Raw genomic sequence first — 17,678 nt, forward strand, 5'->3', positions numbered from 1 at the left:
AGACTCTCCTCCAGGCCCCGGGAACCATATTTGTGGGTAAAAAAAAGAATTAAAATAAAAAATGATATACTCACCCTCAGAAGTCTCAGTGCTGCACGCAGCCGTCCGGTCTGGGTTGCTGTGCGAGCAATGCCTGCGGTGACGTCGCGGTCACATGACCGTGACGTCACGAAGGTCCTTCTCGCACAGCATCTTTGGAACCGGACCGCCGTCTGCAGCGCCGAGGAGATCGGGACGTCAGAGGGTGAGTATATCATTATTTTATTATTTTTAACATTACTATTGATGCTGCATATTGCTGAATATGCAGCAACAATAGTAGGAGTAAATCCCGCAGCGGAACCCGCAGAACAAAACGTGATAAATCTGCAGGGATAACCGCAGCGAGTTTGCCCTGCAGATTTATCAAATCGGGAAAACCCGCAGGGACAGGACGCAACGTGTGAACATGGCCTTAGGGTTTTGCACCAAATACAGAACAAAACCTGATGCCTGCATTTTGTTGCTTTTTTGCTCATTTTTTGCACTTACTAATTGCTTTTTATGGGTGAAAAAACGCTGAAAGAATCATGCTACAGTTTGCAAAAGTGCAGCAGTTTTCCAATTAAGTCAGGAAAAAAAGCAAGGTGCGTATGAGATTTTCTGAAATCTCATAGGTTTTTCTGGTACTGTGAAATGCAGATTAAAATTTGCAAAAAAAAAAAACACAACAAAAATGAAATGTATGAACATAGCGTAAGAATGAAGGCAGCAGGATTTGAATGCTTTATCATTTTTGTTTTTTAATCATATAAAATACATTTTTTAAAATCTGTTTTCTCTAATAACCCTCCACGACAGCACACAAAAGGATGACATCTCACCCTAAGGCTGCCGTCACACGATCAGTATTTCCAAAAGACATACTGATAGGGAATTTAGATTGTGAGCCCCAACGGGGACAGCGATGATAATGTGTGCAAACTGTAAAGCGCTGCGGAATATGTTAGCGCTATATAAAAAAATAAAGATTATTATTTGGTCAGTATTTTACATCAGTATTTGTAGCCAAAACCAGGAGTGGAACAATTAGAGGAAAAGTATAATAGAAGCATATCACCACTTCTGTATTTATCCCCCACTCCTGGTTTTGGCTGAGAAATACTGATGTAAAATACTGACCAAATACTGCTAGTGTGACGGCAGCCTAATAGGGACAGGAAACACGAAGGAGGTTAAATAACCCCTCACACCTGTGTTTTTTTTTCCTGTCCCTATAAGGCTACGTGCACACGTTGCGGATTGTTTTTTTTTTTTCGTGTTTTTTCAGCTGTTTTCTGCTGCAAAAACTCTTACATTAAGCATCCTATAATTTTTAATGTGGTCCGCAGTTTTTGTGCACATTTTGCATTTTTTTCCGCTATAAAAACGCATCACAGGAAAAACGCAGCATGTTCATTAATTTTGCAGACATTTTGCGGATTTATTGCATTGGGAAGCTCCAGAAAAAAATCAGGGTGGATAAAAATCAATGTTTTTTTTTAAAAAAAATAAAAAAATCGGATTTTTTTTATTTAAATCGGATTTTTTTTATTTAAATCGGATTTTTTTCAATAAACTGCTTTTTGAGGAAAATATTTTACCATCCAAAGGTTCTTCCATCATGAGATAAAGCTGAGTTGTTTAACTCAGTAGAATAAAGGCTGTATATGTGTAAAATTCACAATGCCATTCTCTTCCAGAGGTTTCTGTAGGATTAGTGGGCAGTTTCTCTCCTATATTATCACAGATGCTCGCTTTACTTACGCAGTTCTCAAAACTGAATTTGACTCCGCAGAGGTCCCAGCCTCTTCTTCACGGCAAAAATGTTACAACATGAACAGAGTTGAGAAAAAGACCTTAATCCTCTTGTTCTACAAACCTATGAATACAGAATCAACCCCTTCAGTGCCAAGTCCAAGAAGTTAGACAATATGTTTCTGATTGTTTGGAGTGGAATAGATCTGCACAACACAAGAAGAATGTGAATCTAAGTGTGAGGAGGAGGAAGGGCAAGCAGACAAGAAAATGAAAGTGAAACTTTGAGCACAATACTGCAGCATAGCCACAGACAGACAAGTCTGGATCTGTTTGTGTGTACGATCTGAGGTTTATTACATTCTTTCCTTATAATGGCAGCAGGCCGTAAAAGAGACCCAGTTTGGGAATATTTTAATGAAGCTCCTTCGCCTATCGGTAAGGCAGGCATGCGTGCAAAATGCAAACGATGCAACAAAGAGATGCAAGGCCTGGTGGCGTGAATGAGGCAACATCATGAGAAGTGCGGTGATGAAGATGAGTCATTCGCGCCACCAGGCCTTGCATCTTTGTTGCATCGTTTGCATTTTGCACGCATGCCTGCCTTACCGATAGGCGAAGGAGCTTCATTAAAATATTCCCAAACTGGGTCTCTTTTACGGCCTGCTGCCATTATAAGGAAAGAATGTAATAAACCTCAGATCGTACACACAAACAGATCCAGACTTGTCTGTCTGTGGCTATGCTGCAGTATTGTGCTCAAAGTTTCACTTTCATTTTCTTATCTGCTTGCCCTTCCTCCTCCTCACACTTAGATTCACATTCTTCTTGTGTTGTGCAGATCTATTTCACTCCAAACAATCAGAAACGTATTGTCTAACTTCTTGGACTTGGCACTGAAAGGGTTGATTCTGTATTCATAGGTTTGTAGAACAAGAGGATTAAGGTCTTTTTCTCAACTCTGTTCATGTTGTAACATTTTTGCCGTGAAGAAGAGGCTGGGACCTCTGTGGAGTCAAATTCAGTTAGGTAGAAACTTTGATTTAAATCACTGATTTAAATCAAGCCTTACTGACTAGTGATTTAAATCGTGATTTAAATCAGTTAGATTTAAATCAAATCTACCCTGAAAAAAATACACAAAAAGCGTGAAAAATACGCGTGCGGATTTCCTGCGAAAGTAGTCGGGATTTTCTCAGGAAAATTCTGCACACTTTCCCAAACGTGGACACATAGCCTAAGGAGGAAGAGGTCATCCTAAAGTGCTCTGTGCCAGTGGTAGATGATCGGGAAGATACCAGCCGGACAGCGGGAGATCGATTGGGCTTACCTCTCCCCTCCTTGTGCTTTTTCTGACTCCCATGGATTCGGGACTCTCCCCTCCAGTCCGTGTCTTTGGGCAAGGCCTGGGGGGTCTTCAGGCTGGAGGCCTCTCTGAGCTCTCCAGCCCGTCTCACATAGCACCCCCCTTTCAGCGCTGGGCCGGTGAAGTTGGGACATGGTGGGTTGCTTGTTTTCAACTTCCCTCGCTGGAGCACATGTGACATGCTTCGGTCGCCGGAAGTGACGTCAGACGCTGGGCGTCTTCTGATGAAGTCTCTTTCAGTTTCTGCGTTCCACGATGGAACACAGTGGCGCAAATCGGAGGAGGCCTGTGGTATACACCTATGATCGTATGCCCTCACACTGGGAACATAGGGGGAGGAGTCCCTCTACTGCAGAGGAGGCACTGGTCTGGTCGCTTCGATAAGAGCCCTGGACAGAACACGGATTAAGGTAGAACCAATCCTATGGTGGTAGTATTGAAAGTTTAGGTCCTTCCCGCTCTGCATCTGTGGAGCCCAGCACTGTTCTAGTCCCTGTAAGTATGCAGACATTGGGATTCCTCTTCATAGTGCAGGGCATGAGAGCTTTTTTTCTTTCTGCTCTTCCTTTCAAGGGGACAAGGAACATGCACCAAGGAGCAAATCCAAGACCACGAGCCGCAAATATGCAATCTGTGCAAAGAAACTTGTATCTTTACGTAGAAATCCTCTATGTCAAGAGTGCACGGATAAAATTGTCAGAGGAACAACTCTCCTTAAGGGAGGCGATTAAAAGGATAGTCCATCAGGAGATACGTTCTTCCCTGGTCGTCTTCCCCCAGTCAGTACCTGCTTCCGGTGTCCCTCCAGTGGCTAAAAAGGTGTGCCAAGTAGAGGATTCAGACTCTCAGGAGGAGATGTCCATGCCGGGAGAACTTCTGGGGGAAGGTGAGCGAAGCTCTCGCCCTGAAGCTAATTTTCCTCTGAGAACATGGAAGAACTCCTTATGGCTGTAAGGAGCGCCGTGGAGGTGGAAGAGGCGAAGACTAGTGATGAGCGAGTGTACTCGTTGCTCGGGTGACCTCCGAGTATTTATGACTGCTCGGAGATTTAGTTTTCATCGTGGCAGCTGAATGATTTCACGTACGGTGCAAGAGGAGATTTTCGGCAGTCTCCGGTCAAGGAGAAAGCTAGTATTCTCCATACATAGGAACATCCAGGAGTTAGTCTTTGAGGAATGGGATTGTCCGGAGAAGAGGTTAAGCACTCCCGCAGAACTAAAAGACAGATTTCCAGTTCATGAGAAAGCTGCAGAATGCTCGTCTGATGTGCCGAAGGTAGATATTCAGGTTGCGTGGTGTAGCAAACACGACGACCTTACCATTTGAGGATTCCTCCCAGCTAAAGGATCCCCTAGAGTGCAAAATGGGGGGCCTTCTGAGGAAATCTTGAAAAACTTCAGCAGCGCTTCTGAACACTAATGCGGTCTCTACGTGCTTAGCTAGATCAGTGTCTCATTGGCTTGTTCAGCTAGAGGAACAGCTTTCTGCTAGTACTCCCAGAGAAGACATTCTAGCGTCATTACCTCTCCTCCAGAAGGCTACGGGATTTCTAGCAGACACTTCTACTGAATCACTAAGAGTGGGGGCAAGATCATCAGCCTTATCAAATTCGGTGAGACGTGCACTCTGGCTAAAGTCATGGGGTGGTGACAAAACTTCAAAAGTGAATCTATGTTCTTTCCCCTTTAAAGGAAAGTACATGTTTGGACCGGCCCCACACTACTTACTGGAAAAGGCTTTGGACAAGAAAAAATCCGTGCTGGGGACCAGAGAAGCGCAAGGAAGAGATCCTTTCGCCCCCCCTCCCCCTCTTTCCCCCCCAGGAGCACCCTCCTCAGTACAGAGGTATAAAGGGAAGACGGGGAGGTGGTGCTACCCCAAAGGTGGCTGGGGCAGAAATTTATTAATTTCCCAGGACCAGCGTCAGAATAAACCATGAGGACAAAAGGAAAGTGGGGGGTCATATTGCAGGAATCCTTCCATAGTGGCACAAGGTGTGCACAAATCTTGGGTCCTAAAATCCATCCAGAGAGGGGTAAAAATAAAGTTTGCCTCCTATCCCCCACAGAGAATGAGAATACCTCGAATCTCTTCACAAAAACTTCATAACACCTTAAATTCTGGTCTAAAAAACCTGCTTTTCTCGTGGGTGGTTTCACTAGTCCCACAAATGGAGGAAAAAACAGTGGGCACTACTACCTTCTTTTTCTGATTTAAAAAAAAAAAAAAAAAAAAAGTGGACCCTACAGAAATATAATTCAGCCTGAAACCCCTGAACCTATACATTATATAAAGGAGGTTCAAAATGGAATCCATCAGATCAACAGTTCCCCCTAATAGCACAGAATTTTACCATGGCTACAATCGGTCTGCAAGATGCATGCTATCACGTCTCGATTCCTTGACGTATTGGAAGCTTGTAAGGTTCGCGGTTGTCCAGGGGAAGCAGATTATTCACTGTCAGTTCAATGTGCTCCCTAGGAGTTCTACTGGACTCTCACAGGCAGACAGCCTTTTTACCCAAGCAGAGACGAAGCCAGTAAAAATCAAGGGTCAGCGTCCTACTTATCAAAAGATCAATATCGATAAGGTACGCTTCATCAGTCCTCGGCTCCATGAAGTCCTGCATCCCGACAGTGGCCTGGGCCCAAGCACGCACCAGAACCCTTTAGCGCTATGTTCTGACGAATTGGGATGGATCCCCTAAGTCTCTGAACCAGAATATTCCAATACCTACCTGGATAAAAGCCACTCTATCTTGGTGAATCAAGCCAAGAAACTTTAACAGAGGAGTCCCTTGGGTCAGGACCCGCTAGTCAGCAGGAAGTTCAGCAATTTCAGGGAATTAAAGGGGGTAGAAGAATTACTCATGTCAGCAACATCTTTGATTCGAGACACCCATGTGAAAATGTATTTGGGCAATATTACTACTCTCGCGCACCTCTGTCACCAAAGAAGCACAAGACACAATTACCTGAAGGCAATTTCTGCAAGAATATTCTCCTGAACCAAGGAAAATCTTCTCTCCTCATCAGCCCTCCATATACAGTGGAGAAAAAAAGTATTTAGTCAGCCACCAATTGTGCAAGTTCTCCCACTTAAAAAAACGAGAGGCCTGTAATTGACATCATAGGTAGACCACAACTATGAAAGTCAAAATGAGAAAACAAATCCAGAAAACCACCTTGTCTGATTTGGCAAGATTTATTTTGCAAATTATAGTGGAAAATAAGTATTTGATCATTAACAAAAATTAATCTCAATATTTTGTGATATATTCTTTGTTGGCAATGACAGAGGTCAAACGTTTTCTGTAAGTCTTCACAAGGTTGCCACACACTGTTGGTGGTATCTTGGCCCATTTCTCCATGCGGATCTCCTCTAGAGCAGTGATGTTTGGGCCTGTCGCTGGGCAACACTGACTTCCAACTCCCTCCAAAGGTTTTCTATGGGGTTGAGATCTGGAGATCGGCTAGGCCACTCCAGGGCCTTCATATGCTTCTTTCGAAGCCACTCCTTCTTTGCCATGGCAGTGTGCTTGGGATCATTATTATGCTGAAAGACCAATTCGTGTTTCATCTTCAATGCCCTTGCTGATGTAAGGAGGTTTGCACTCAAAATCTCATGATACATGGCCCCATTCATTCTTTCATGTACACGGATCGTCCTGGTCCCTTTGCAGAGAAACGACGCCAAAACATGATGTTGCCACCCCCATGCTTTACAGTAGGTATGGTGTTCTTTGGATGCAACTCAGCATTCTGTCGAGTTTTGTTTCTACCAAACTGTTCTACTTTGGTTTCATCAGACCATATGACATTCTCCCAATACTCTTCTGGATAATCCAAATGCTCTCTAGCAAACTTCAGACGGGCCCGTACATGTACATGCTTAAGCAGGGGGACACTTCTGGCACTGCAGGATCTGAGTCCCTGGCGGCGTAGTGTGTTACTGATGGTAGCCTTTGTTACGGTGGTCCCAGCTCTATGCTTGTCATTCACTAGGTCCCCCTGTGTTGTTATGGGATTTTTTTCTCCCCTTTCTTGTGATCATTTTTGACCCAACGGGGTGAGATCTTGCATGGAGCCCCTGATTGAGGGAGATTATCCGTGGTCTTGTATGTCTTCCATTTTCTTATTATTGCTTCCACAGTTGATTTCATCATACCAAGCTGCTTGCCTATTGCAGATTCAGTCTTCCCAGCCTGGTGCAGGGCTACAATTTTGTTTCTGGTGTCTCTCAACAACTCTTTGGTCTTCACCATAGTGGAGTTGTGTGTCTGTTTGTGGTTGTGTACAGGTGTCTTTTATACCAACAAGTATAACAAATTCAAACAGGTGCCATTGCTACAGGTAATAAGTGGAGGACAGAGGAGCCTCTTAAAGAATAAGTTACAGGTCTGTGAGAGCCAGAAATCTTGCATGTTTTTAGGTGACCAAATACTTATTTTCCGCCATAATATGCAAAATAAATCTTGACAAATCAGACAAGGTGATTTTCCAGATTTGTTTTCTCCATTTTGTCTCTCATAGTGGTGGTCTACCTATGATGTCAATTAGAGGCCTCTCTTATCTTTTTTAAGTGGGAGAACTTGCTCAGTTGGTGGCTAACTAAATACTTTTTTCTCCACTGTACGAGGAGCAGTCAATGTACAGGCCGGCTTCCTGAGCATGAGAGATATTCACTCAGGAGAGTGGAGTCTGAATTCAGAAGTCTTCCACATATTGATCAGGAAGTGGGGTTACCCAGAAGTGGATCTGTTTGCAGGACGCCAGAATGCAAAGGTAACCCAGTACTTCTATTGAACCCAGACGATGCCTGTCTTGGCGTGGACGCCTTTGCCCACCAGTGGAAGTTCACAAGTTGGCATATGCCTTCCCTCTGGTCCCCATTCTGCCAAAAACCTTGTAGAAGGTAAGAACCAAGCGGCCCAAAGTAATTCTAATGGCACCACTCTAGCCGAAAAGAAACTGGTTTGGCACCTTAAGCAAACTGTGTGTGGATGGTCCTCTAACCCTTCCACCAGCCAGAGATCTCCTTCACCAGATGCCATCCAGACATTGAGTATTTACACATTGCAGCCTAGCTTTTGAATTCTCGATATGTATTTATTTATTTTTTTTAAAAGCCAGGGGCCTCTCAGACAGAATTAAGACACTTCAAAAAACTAGAACGCCAGTAATGAATGCCATATATCACAAAATCTGGAAGACATTCGGATCATGGTGTGTGCCTGAACATCCAAATCCTCAGCAACCAAGCATCCCCCAGATCTTTGACTTCCTGTCAGAAGGCCTTGAGAATGCTCTGAGTCAGTAGCCTAAAACGTGGCAGCACGGGGTTCCTATTTCGATCAGAGCCTGGCCGAGGAGCAACGTTGGGTGAAAAGATTTGACAGCAGCCTTCTGCCTGCGTCCCAGACTGATCATTCTAGTTCCATTCTGGGACCTTAAGTGTCGTTAAAGGGCTGACACTTCCACCATTTGAGCCTATATCATCAGTAAAATTAGACCCTGTCCTGGGAAACAGCGTTCCTAGTAGCAATCACGACAGCCAGACAGGTGGATGAACTACAGGCTCTCTCAATAAAACAAGCCTTGCTTGAGAATACTGGAAGACCAACTAATGCTCTGTCTCGACCCATCATTTATACATAAAGTAGTCTCAAACCTTCACATATCTCGGGAGATAATTCTATCCTCCTTCTCCCAGAACCCAAGGAATAAGGAGGAAAAATTCCACACTCTAGTCATAAGGAAAGTGGTCCTTTGTTATCGCCAGGAGACGAAGAAGTGGAGGAAAGACTAAAATTTATTTGTTCAGCTTTATGGCCAGAATAAGGGGAAGAGTTTTCCAAGACCACGGTGGCACTGCTAGACCTAATATTAACCAACAGGCCAGACCGCATATCAAATATAAGGGTTGGGGGTCACTTGGATAATAGCGATCACAAAATAATACGTTTTCATTTATCCTTTAAAAAGATGTGTAATAGAGGGGTTACAAGGACACTAAACTTCAGGAGGGCAAATTTCCAACGGATGAGAGAGGATCTTGGTGCAATTAACTGGGACGATATCCTGAGACACAAAAATACACAAAGAAAATGGGAGACATTTATTAGCATCCTGGATAGGACCTGTGCACAGTATATACCGTATGGGAATAAACATACTAGAAATAGGAGGAAACCAATCTGGCTAAATAGAGCTGTAAGGGGCGCAATAAGTGACAAAAAGAAAGCATTTGGAGAATTAAAGGAAGTAGGTAGTGAGGAGGCATTCAATAAATACAAAAAATTAAATAAATTCTGTAAAAAGCAAATCAAGGCAGCAAAGATTGAGACAGAGAGACTCCTTGCCAGAGAGAGTAAAAATAATCCTAAAATATTCTTTAACTACATAAATAGTAAGAAACTAAAAAATGATAGTGTTGGCCCCCTTAAAAATAGTCTGGGTGAAATGGTGGATGAGGAAAAAGCCAATATGCTAAATGACTTTTTTTCATCAGTATTTACACAAGAAAATCCCATGGCAGACAAAATGACTAGTGATAAAAATTCCCCATTAAATGTCACCTGCTTAACCCAGCAGGAAGTGCGGCGGCGTCTAAAAATCACTAAAATTGACAAATCTCCGGGCCCGGATGGGATACACCCTCGAGTACTGCAGGAATTAGGTAGTCATCGATAGACCATTATTTTTAATCTTTAAAGACTCCATAATAACAGGGTCTGTACCACAGGACTGGCGTATAGCAAATGTGGTGCCAATATTCAAAAAGGGGACAAAAACTGAACTCGGAAATTATAGGCCAGTAAGCTTAACCTCTACTGTGGGTAAAATCCTGGAGGGCATTCTAAGGGATGCTATACTGGAGTATCTGAAGAGGAATAACCTCATGACCCAGTATCAGCACGGGTTTACTAGGGACCGTTCATGTCAGACTAATTTGATCAGTTTCTATGAAGAGGTAAGTTCCGGATTGGACCAAGGGAACCCAGTGGATGTAGTGTATATGGACTTTTCAAAAGCTTTTGATACGGTGCCACACAAAAGGTTGATACATAAAATGAGAATAATGGAGATAGGGGAAAATGTGTGCAAGTGGGTTGAGAGCTGGCTCAGGGATAGGAAACAAAGGGTGTTTATTAATGGAGCACACTCGGACTGGGTAGCGGTTAGCAGTGGGGTACCACAGGGGTCAGTATTGGGCCCTCTTCTTTTTAACATATTTATTAATGACCTTGTAGGGGGCATTCAGAGTAGAATTTCAATATTTGCAGATGACACTAAACTCTGCAGGGTAATTAATACAGAGGAGGACAATTTTATATTACAGGATGATTTATGTAAACTAGAAGCTTGGGCTGATAAATGGCAAATGAGCTTTAACCCCTTTACCCCCAAGGGTGGTTTGCACGTTAATGACCAGGCCAATTTTTACAATTCTGACCACTGTCCCTTTATGAGGTTATAACTCCGAAACGCTTCAACGGATCCTGGTGATTCTGACATTTTCTCGTGACATATTGTACTTCATGATAGTGGTAAAATTTCTTTGATAGTACCTGCGTTTATTTGTGAAAAAAACGGAAATTTGGCGAAAATTTTGAAAATTTCGCTATTTTCAAACTTTGAATTTTTATGCAATTAAATCACAGAGATATGTCACACAAAATACTTAATAAGTAACATTTCCCACATGTCTACTTTACATCAGCATAATTTTGGAACCAATTTTTTTTTTTGTTAGGGAGTTATAAGGGTTAAAAGTTGACCAGCAATTTCTCATTTTTACAACACCATTTTTTTTTAGGGACCACGTCTCATTTGAAGTCATTTTGAGGGGTCTATATGATAGAAAATGCCCAAGTGTGACACCATTCTAAAAACTGCACCCCTCAAGGTGCTCAAAACCACATTCAAGAAGTTTATTAACCCTTCAGGTGTTTAATAGGAATTTTTGGAATGTTTAAATAAAAATGAACATTTAACTTTTTTACACAAAAAATTTACTTCAGCTCCAATTTGTTTTATTTTACCAAGGGTAACAGGAGAAATTGGACCCAGAAAGTTGTTGTCCAATTTGTCCTGAGTACGCTGATACCCCATATGTGGCAGTAAACCACTGTTTGGGCGCATGGGAGAGCTCGGAAGGGAAGGAGCGCCGTTTGACTTTTCAATGCAAAATTGACAGGAATTGAGATGGGACGCCATGTTGCGTTTGGAGAGCCACTGATGTGCCTAAACATTGAAACCCCCCACAAGTGACACCATTTTGGAAAGTAGACCCCCTAAGGAACTTATCTGGATGTGTGGTGAGCACTTTGACCCACCAAGGGCTTCACAGAAGTTTATAATGCAGAGCCATAAAAATAAAACAAAATTTTTTTCCCACAAAAATTATTTTTTAGCCCCCAGTTTTGTATTTTCCCTAGGGTAACAGGAGAAATTGGACCCCAAAAGTTGTTGTCCAATTTGTCCTGAGTACGCTGATACCCCATATGTGGGGGGGAACCACCGTTTGGGCGCATGGGAGGGCTCGGAAGGGAAGGAGCGCCATTTGGAATGCAGACTTAGATGGAATGGTCTGCAGGCGTCACATTGCGTTTGCAGAGCCCCTAATGTACCTAAACAGTAGAAACCCCCCACAAGTGACACCATTTTGGAAAGTAGACCCCCTAAGGAACTCATCTTGATGTGTTGTGAGAGCTTTGAACCCCCAAGTATTTCACTACAGTTTATAACGCAGAGCCATGCAAATAAAAAATATTTTTTTTTCCACAAAAATTATATTTTAGCCCCCAGTTTTGTATTTTTCCAAGGTTAGCAGGAGAAATTGGACCCTAAATGTTGTTGTCCAATTTGTCCTGAGTACGCTGATACCCGATATGTGGGGGGGAACCACCGTTTGGGCGCATGGGAGGGCTCGGAAGGGAAGGAGCATCATTTGGAATGCAGACTTAGATGGATTGGTCTGCAGGCGTCACATTGCGTTTGCAGAGCCCCTAATGTACCTAAACAGTAGAAACCCCCCACAAGTGACCCCATATTGGAAACTAGACCCCTCAATGAACTTATCTAGATGTGTTGTGAGAACTTTGAACCCCCAAGTGTTTCACTACAGTTTATAACGCAGAGCCGTGAAAATAAAAAATCTTTTTGTTTTCCCACAAAAATTATTTTTTAGCCCCCAGTTTTGTATTTTCCCAAGTGTAACAGGAGAAATTGGTCCACAAAAGTTGTTGTCCAATTTGTCCTGAGTACGCTGATACCCCATATGTTGGGGTAAACTCCTGTTTGGGCACACAGGAGAGCTCGGAAGGGAAGGAGCACTGTTTTACTTTTTCAACGCAGAATTGGCTGGAATTGAGATCGGACGCCATGTCGTGTTTGGAGAGCCCCTGATGTGCCGAAACAGTGGAAACCCCCCAATTATAACTGAAACCCTAATCTAAACACACCCCTAACCCTAATTCCAACGGTAACCCTAACCACACCTCTAACCCTGACACACCCCTAACCCTAATCCCAACCCTATTCCCAACTGTAAATGTAATCTAAACCCTAACCCTAACTTTAGCCCCAACCCTAACTGTAGCCCCAACCCTAACCCTAACCCTAGCCCTAACCCTAGCCCTAACCCTAGCCTAAATACCACATTTTGAGAGCTATAATTTTTCCATATTTTGGTCCACAGAGTCATGTGAGGTCTTGTTTTTTGCGGGACGAGTTGACGTTTTTATTGAAAACCTTTTTGGGCACGTGACATTTTTTGATCGCTTTTTATTCCGATTTTTGTGAGGAAGAATGACCAAAAGCCAGCTATTCATGAATTTCTATTGGGGGAGGCGTTTATACCGTTCCGCGTTTGGTAAAATTGATAAATCAGTTTTATTCTTCGGGTCAGTGCGATTACAGCGATACCTCATTTATATCATTTTTTTATGGTTTGGCGCTTTTATACGATAAAAACTATTTTACAGAAAAAATAATTATTTTTGCATCGCTTTATTCTCAGGACTAACTTTATTTTTTTGCTGATGATGCTGTATGGCGGCTCTTTTTTTGCGGGACAATATGACGCTTTCAGCGGTACCATGGGTATTTATATCTGTCTTTTTGATCGCGTGTTATTCCACTTTTTGTTCGGCGGTATGATAATAAAGCGTTGTTTTTTGCCTCGTTTTTTTTTTTTTTTTTCTTACGGTGTTTACTGAAGGGGTTAACTAGTGGGACAGTTTTATAGGTCGGGTCGTTACGGACACGGCGATACTAAATATGTGTACTTTTATTGGTTTTTTTTTTTATTTAGATGAAGAAATGTATTTATGGGAATAATATTTTTTTTTTTTTTTTATTTTGGAATATTTTTTTTTATTTTTTTTACACATTTGGAAAAATTTTTTTTTACTTTTTTACTTTGTCCCAGGGGGGGACATCACAGATCAGTGATCTGACAGTTTGCACAGCACTCTGTCAGATCACTGATCTGACATGCAGCGCTGCAGGCTTCACAGTGCCTGCTCTGAGCAGGCTCTGTGAAGCCACCTCCCTCCCTGCAGGACCCGGATCCGCGGCCATCTTGGATCCGGGGCTGGAGGGAGCAGGGAGGGAGGTGAGACCCTCGCAGCAACGCGATCACATCGCGTTGCTCCGGGGGTCTCAGGGAAGCCCGCAGGGAGCCCCCTCCCTGCGCGGTGCTTCCCTGCACCGCCGGCACATCGCGATCATCTTTGATCGCGGTGTGCCAGGGGTTAATGTGCCGGGGGCGGTCCGTGACCGCTCCTGGCACATAGTGCCGGATGTCAGCTGCGATAAGCAGCTGACACCCGGCCGCGATCGGCCGCGCTCCCCCCGTGAGCGCGGCCGATCGGCTATGACGTACTATCCCGTCCAGGGTCAGATAAGCCCAGGGCACCTCGACGGGATAGTACGTCTAAGGTCACAGAGGGGTTAATGGGGATAAATGTAAGGTCATGCACTTGGGTAGAAGAAATAAGATGTATAATTATGTGCTTAATTCTAAAACTCTGGGCAAAACCGTCAATGAAAAAGACCTGGGTGGATGACAAACTCATATTCAGTGGCCAGTGTCAGGCAGCTGTTACAAAGGCAAATAAAATAATGGGATGCATTAAAAGAGGCATAGATGCTCATGAGGAGAACATAATTTTACCTCTATACAAGTCACTAGTTCGACCACACTTAGAATACTGTGCACAGTTCTGGTCTCCGGTGTATAAGAAAGACATAGCTGAACTAGAGCGGGTGCAGAGAAGAGCGACCAAGGTTATTAGAGGACTGGGGGGTCTGCAATACCAAGATAGGTTATTACACTTGGGGCTATTTAGTTTGGAAAAACGAAGGCTAAGGAGTGATCTTATGTTAATGTATAAATATGAGGGGACAGTACAAAGACCTTTCTGATGATCTTTTTAATCATAGACCTGAAACCGGGACTAGGGGGCATCCTCTGCATTTGGAGGAAAAAAGGTTTAAGCATAATAACAGACGCGGATTCTTTACTGTAAGAGCAGTGAGACTATGGAACTCTCTGCCGTATGATGTTGTAATGAGTGATTCATTACTTAAATTTAAGAGGGGACTGGATACCTTTCTGGAAAAGTATAATGTTTGAATATATACACTAGATTCCTCGATAGGGCGTTGATCCAGGGAACTAGTCTGATTGCCGTATGTGGAGTCGGGAAGGAATTTTTTTCCCCAAATGTGGTGCTTACTCTTGCCACAAGGGTTTTTTTTGCCTTCCTGTGGATCAACATGTTAGGGCATGTTAGGTTAGGCTGTGGGTTGAACTAGATGGACTTATAGTCTTCCTTCAACCTTAATAACTATGTAAAAGAGCGATTACCGAAACCTATCCGGTCCAGAATCTCTTGCCTCCACAGAAGCTTACAGCCTATTCCACTAATGCGGTATCAGTCTCCTGGGCTGAGAAAGCCAGCGCTTCCATTGAGCAGAGCAGCTACGTGGTCATCGGTCCACACTTTTTCCAAACATTACAGACTTGACTTGGCATCCATTAGAGAGATGTCTTTTGGGAAAAAAGTTGTCCAGGCTGTTGTTCCTCCCTAGATATTAGTCTTTGGTATTCCTCCTGTGTGCTGTCGTCCGGGGTTATTAGAGAATATAGAATTAGACTTACCGATAATTCTGTTGCTAATAGCCCGCCACGACAGCACAGGTAATTCCCTCCCCTTGCTCAATTATTTTCTTTGGATCCAGTAATAAAAAATATAATTTTAAGCATTCATACGCTTGTGGTCCTTTATAATAACACTGGGGAGAGGAGGTGGGAGGGGCTATTAGACGTGTTTCCTGTCCCTATTAGGGTGAGATGACATCCTCCTGTGTGCTGTTTTGGTGGGTTATTAGAAACCGAATTGCCAGCAAGTGTAATTAAATGTTTTTTTTTCTTCATTTAATTGTATTTTATTCATTTATACCGTATTGTCCCCTGACTGCGGATTGGACCTTATGTGGCTTGATTGCATGAGATTTAAGCCCACGCCATAAATTTACAATAGCTATGGGTTAAAGCCCAGGATCAGCACTGTGTTTTTTTAGAACCAGGTCGTTAACAGGTTAAATAGTCCTAATAATCTGATTATCATGTTCATTCATTAGCTGCATTACCCCTGATGACAACTGCTTCACTAGAAACGCCATCAGAGAATAGCTTAACCATTTGTGTCAGGGTTAGAAATATCATTCCTTTTTGTTGGGCCGAAAATCCCAGCAATAATAGTTTGTAAATGATGCGTAGGGGGATTAAATCACATAAATTAGGCTTTATCGGGCTATACATTGATTACACCGATTCAACCCAAGCAGAGGATTGAAGGAATAGGGAATGGTGTCTTACGTCCATCTTCTACAAGTCAGTTTAGATTATGAACTTTTTTAATCAAGTGCAGCACCAGTTTTATGTAAATCTTTTACCCTCTTGCATCCTAAAAACACTCTTTCCAATCTTCTGGGTTAGTGAGTTTTGTTTTTTTTCCTAACCATGACATTACAGAAGAGAAGATAAGCGGTCAACTGAAGTGTAGCATCCCAGAGCTTTTACATAGCTGCTACTATGTGCTGCGAGATGACCAGATGGTTCGCCACATCATCCTGAGCCACGAGCTGGAGAAGAGCATCGCACAGTTTGCAGCTGCAATCACTTCTCCCGGTGAGTCCAGTCCCACCGATCCCTATGACGTGAGTCGCTAGTCTCCCGTTTCTTCATTTTTGTGCTTTAAGCATTCCAGTCGACTAGCTTTTTCTTTTGTTATCCTCTTCCAATCATTTTTATTTTTTGTCTTTATCAGAACCAAGGGGACATGTGATTCAGTCCCTAATAGAGCAGCTGTCGATGAAACCTCAGGATATTCATCTCCATACTGTTCGCAAGCAAATGGCTCTCCTCGCCAATAGCCTGGATGAACTTGCACCGCTGTTAGACCGGCACGGTTTAACTTCTAGCCCCCTTCATTGCCTTTTTTCCTACATAGACACCTTGGCAAAAGTTATTATCCAAAGCATAAATCCAGATTTGGGTGAGTTAAAGCAGACTTAGACTGAGCTTCACCATCTCGGATGGTAAAGTTGTATAATAATTTGCACCATTCACGGTCTATAGAAATAGTGGTGTTGCACATGCTCATTCACACAGGGGAACATTGATAAACACTTCTTGATGGGGGTCTCCAAACCAAGACTCCCACCAATCCTGCTTATATCATCAATCCTGTGAATAATGTGATTGTTTTTCTTGTTTGCTTCTGTCACTGACTTTGTAGATTAGCATGTCCATATATAGACATGGCACCAAATTTTTTTGTTATCACCAAATTTTGTTTTGTAGAAGCCTCGTCGGAAATAAAAGTAGTGAATCCCTTCATTCTTCTGCAACAGAAGCCATTGCAGCTGGTGTCCCATTTGCTGTTTGAGCGACAGGTTCCAGCAGAAAGGTAACATTGAACTGTGGAGCATGTACTAGATTGAAACCTTGCCAACATGGCATGTAAAAATGTGGGCACCCCTGGTCAAAATTTACTGTTATCGTGAGCAGTTAAGCAAGTTGAAGATGAGATGATTTCTAAAAGGGCTAAAGTTAAAAGATGAAACCTTTCCCTTGTACTTTAGGCAAAAAATATATATATTTTCATCGTTTACATCTTAAAATTTACAAAAAGTAAAGTGGGCTGATGGAAAAGCTTGGCACCCTTGGAGATTTTGTGTGCTCAGGTAACTTTTACCAAGGTTTCAGACCTTAATTGGCCTGCTAGGGTTATGGCGTCTTTACTATCATCGTTGGGAAAGGCCAGGTGATGCTTTCCAGCTTTACAAAAACCTAGTCTTCTCTAACCTTGTGGTAAGAAAGAGTAGCAATAGGTTCTTCTGAGCAGCTCCCTAGAACTATGACAATGGTGGAGGTCCTCATAGCAAGAGAAGGCTATAAAAAGATAGCAAAGTGTTTTCATGTTTGTTCCTCCGTTCGAATTGTAATTAAAATTGACAGT

The 17,678-nt window shown here is 42.9% G+C and overlaps 1 protein-coding gene across 1 annotated transcript in view; it reads left to right on the forward strand.

Annotated features, from left to right (window-relative positions):
* ZFYVE26 (zinc finger FYVE-type containing 26) overlaps nucleotides 1-17,678 on the forward strand; it is a 155,252-nt gene that overhangs the window by 50,824 nt on the left and 86,750 nt on the right. Inside the window, exons 9-11 of the mRNA XM_069726414.1 lie at nucleotides 16,190-16,345; nucleotides 16,485-16,712; nucleotides 17,021-17,126. Coding sequence (XP_069582515.1) covers nucleotides 16,190-16,345; nucleotides 16,485-16,712; nucleotides 17,021-17,126 — 490 coding nt within the window. The remainder of the gene's footprint in view (nucleotides 1-16,189; nucleotides 16,346-16,484; nucleotides 16,713-17,020; nucleotides 17,127-17,678) is intronic.

The sequence above is a fragment of the Ranitomeya imitator genome, chromosome 1 (assembly GCF_032444005.1).
Source record: "Ranitomeya imitator isolate aRanImi1 chromosome 1, aRanImi1.pri, whole genome shotgun sequence".
NCBI classification, from domain to species: domain Eukaryota; kingdom Metazoa; phylum Chordata; class Amphibia; order Anura; family Dendrobatidae; genus Ranitomeya; species Ranitomeya imitator.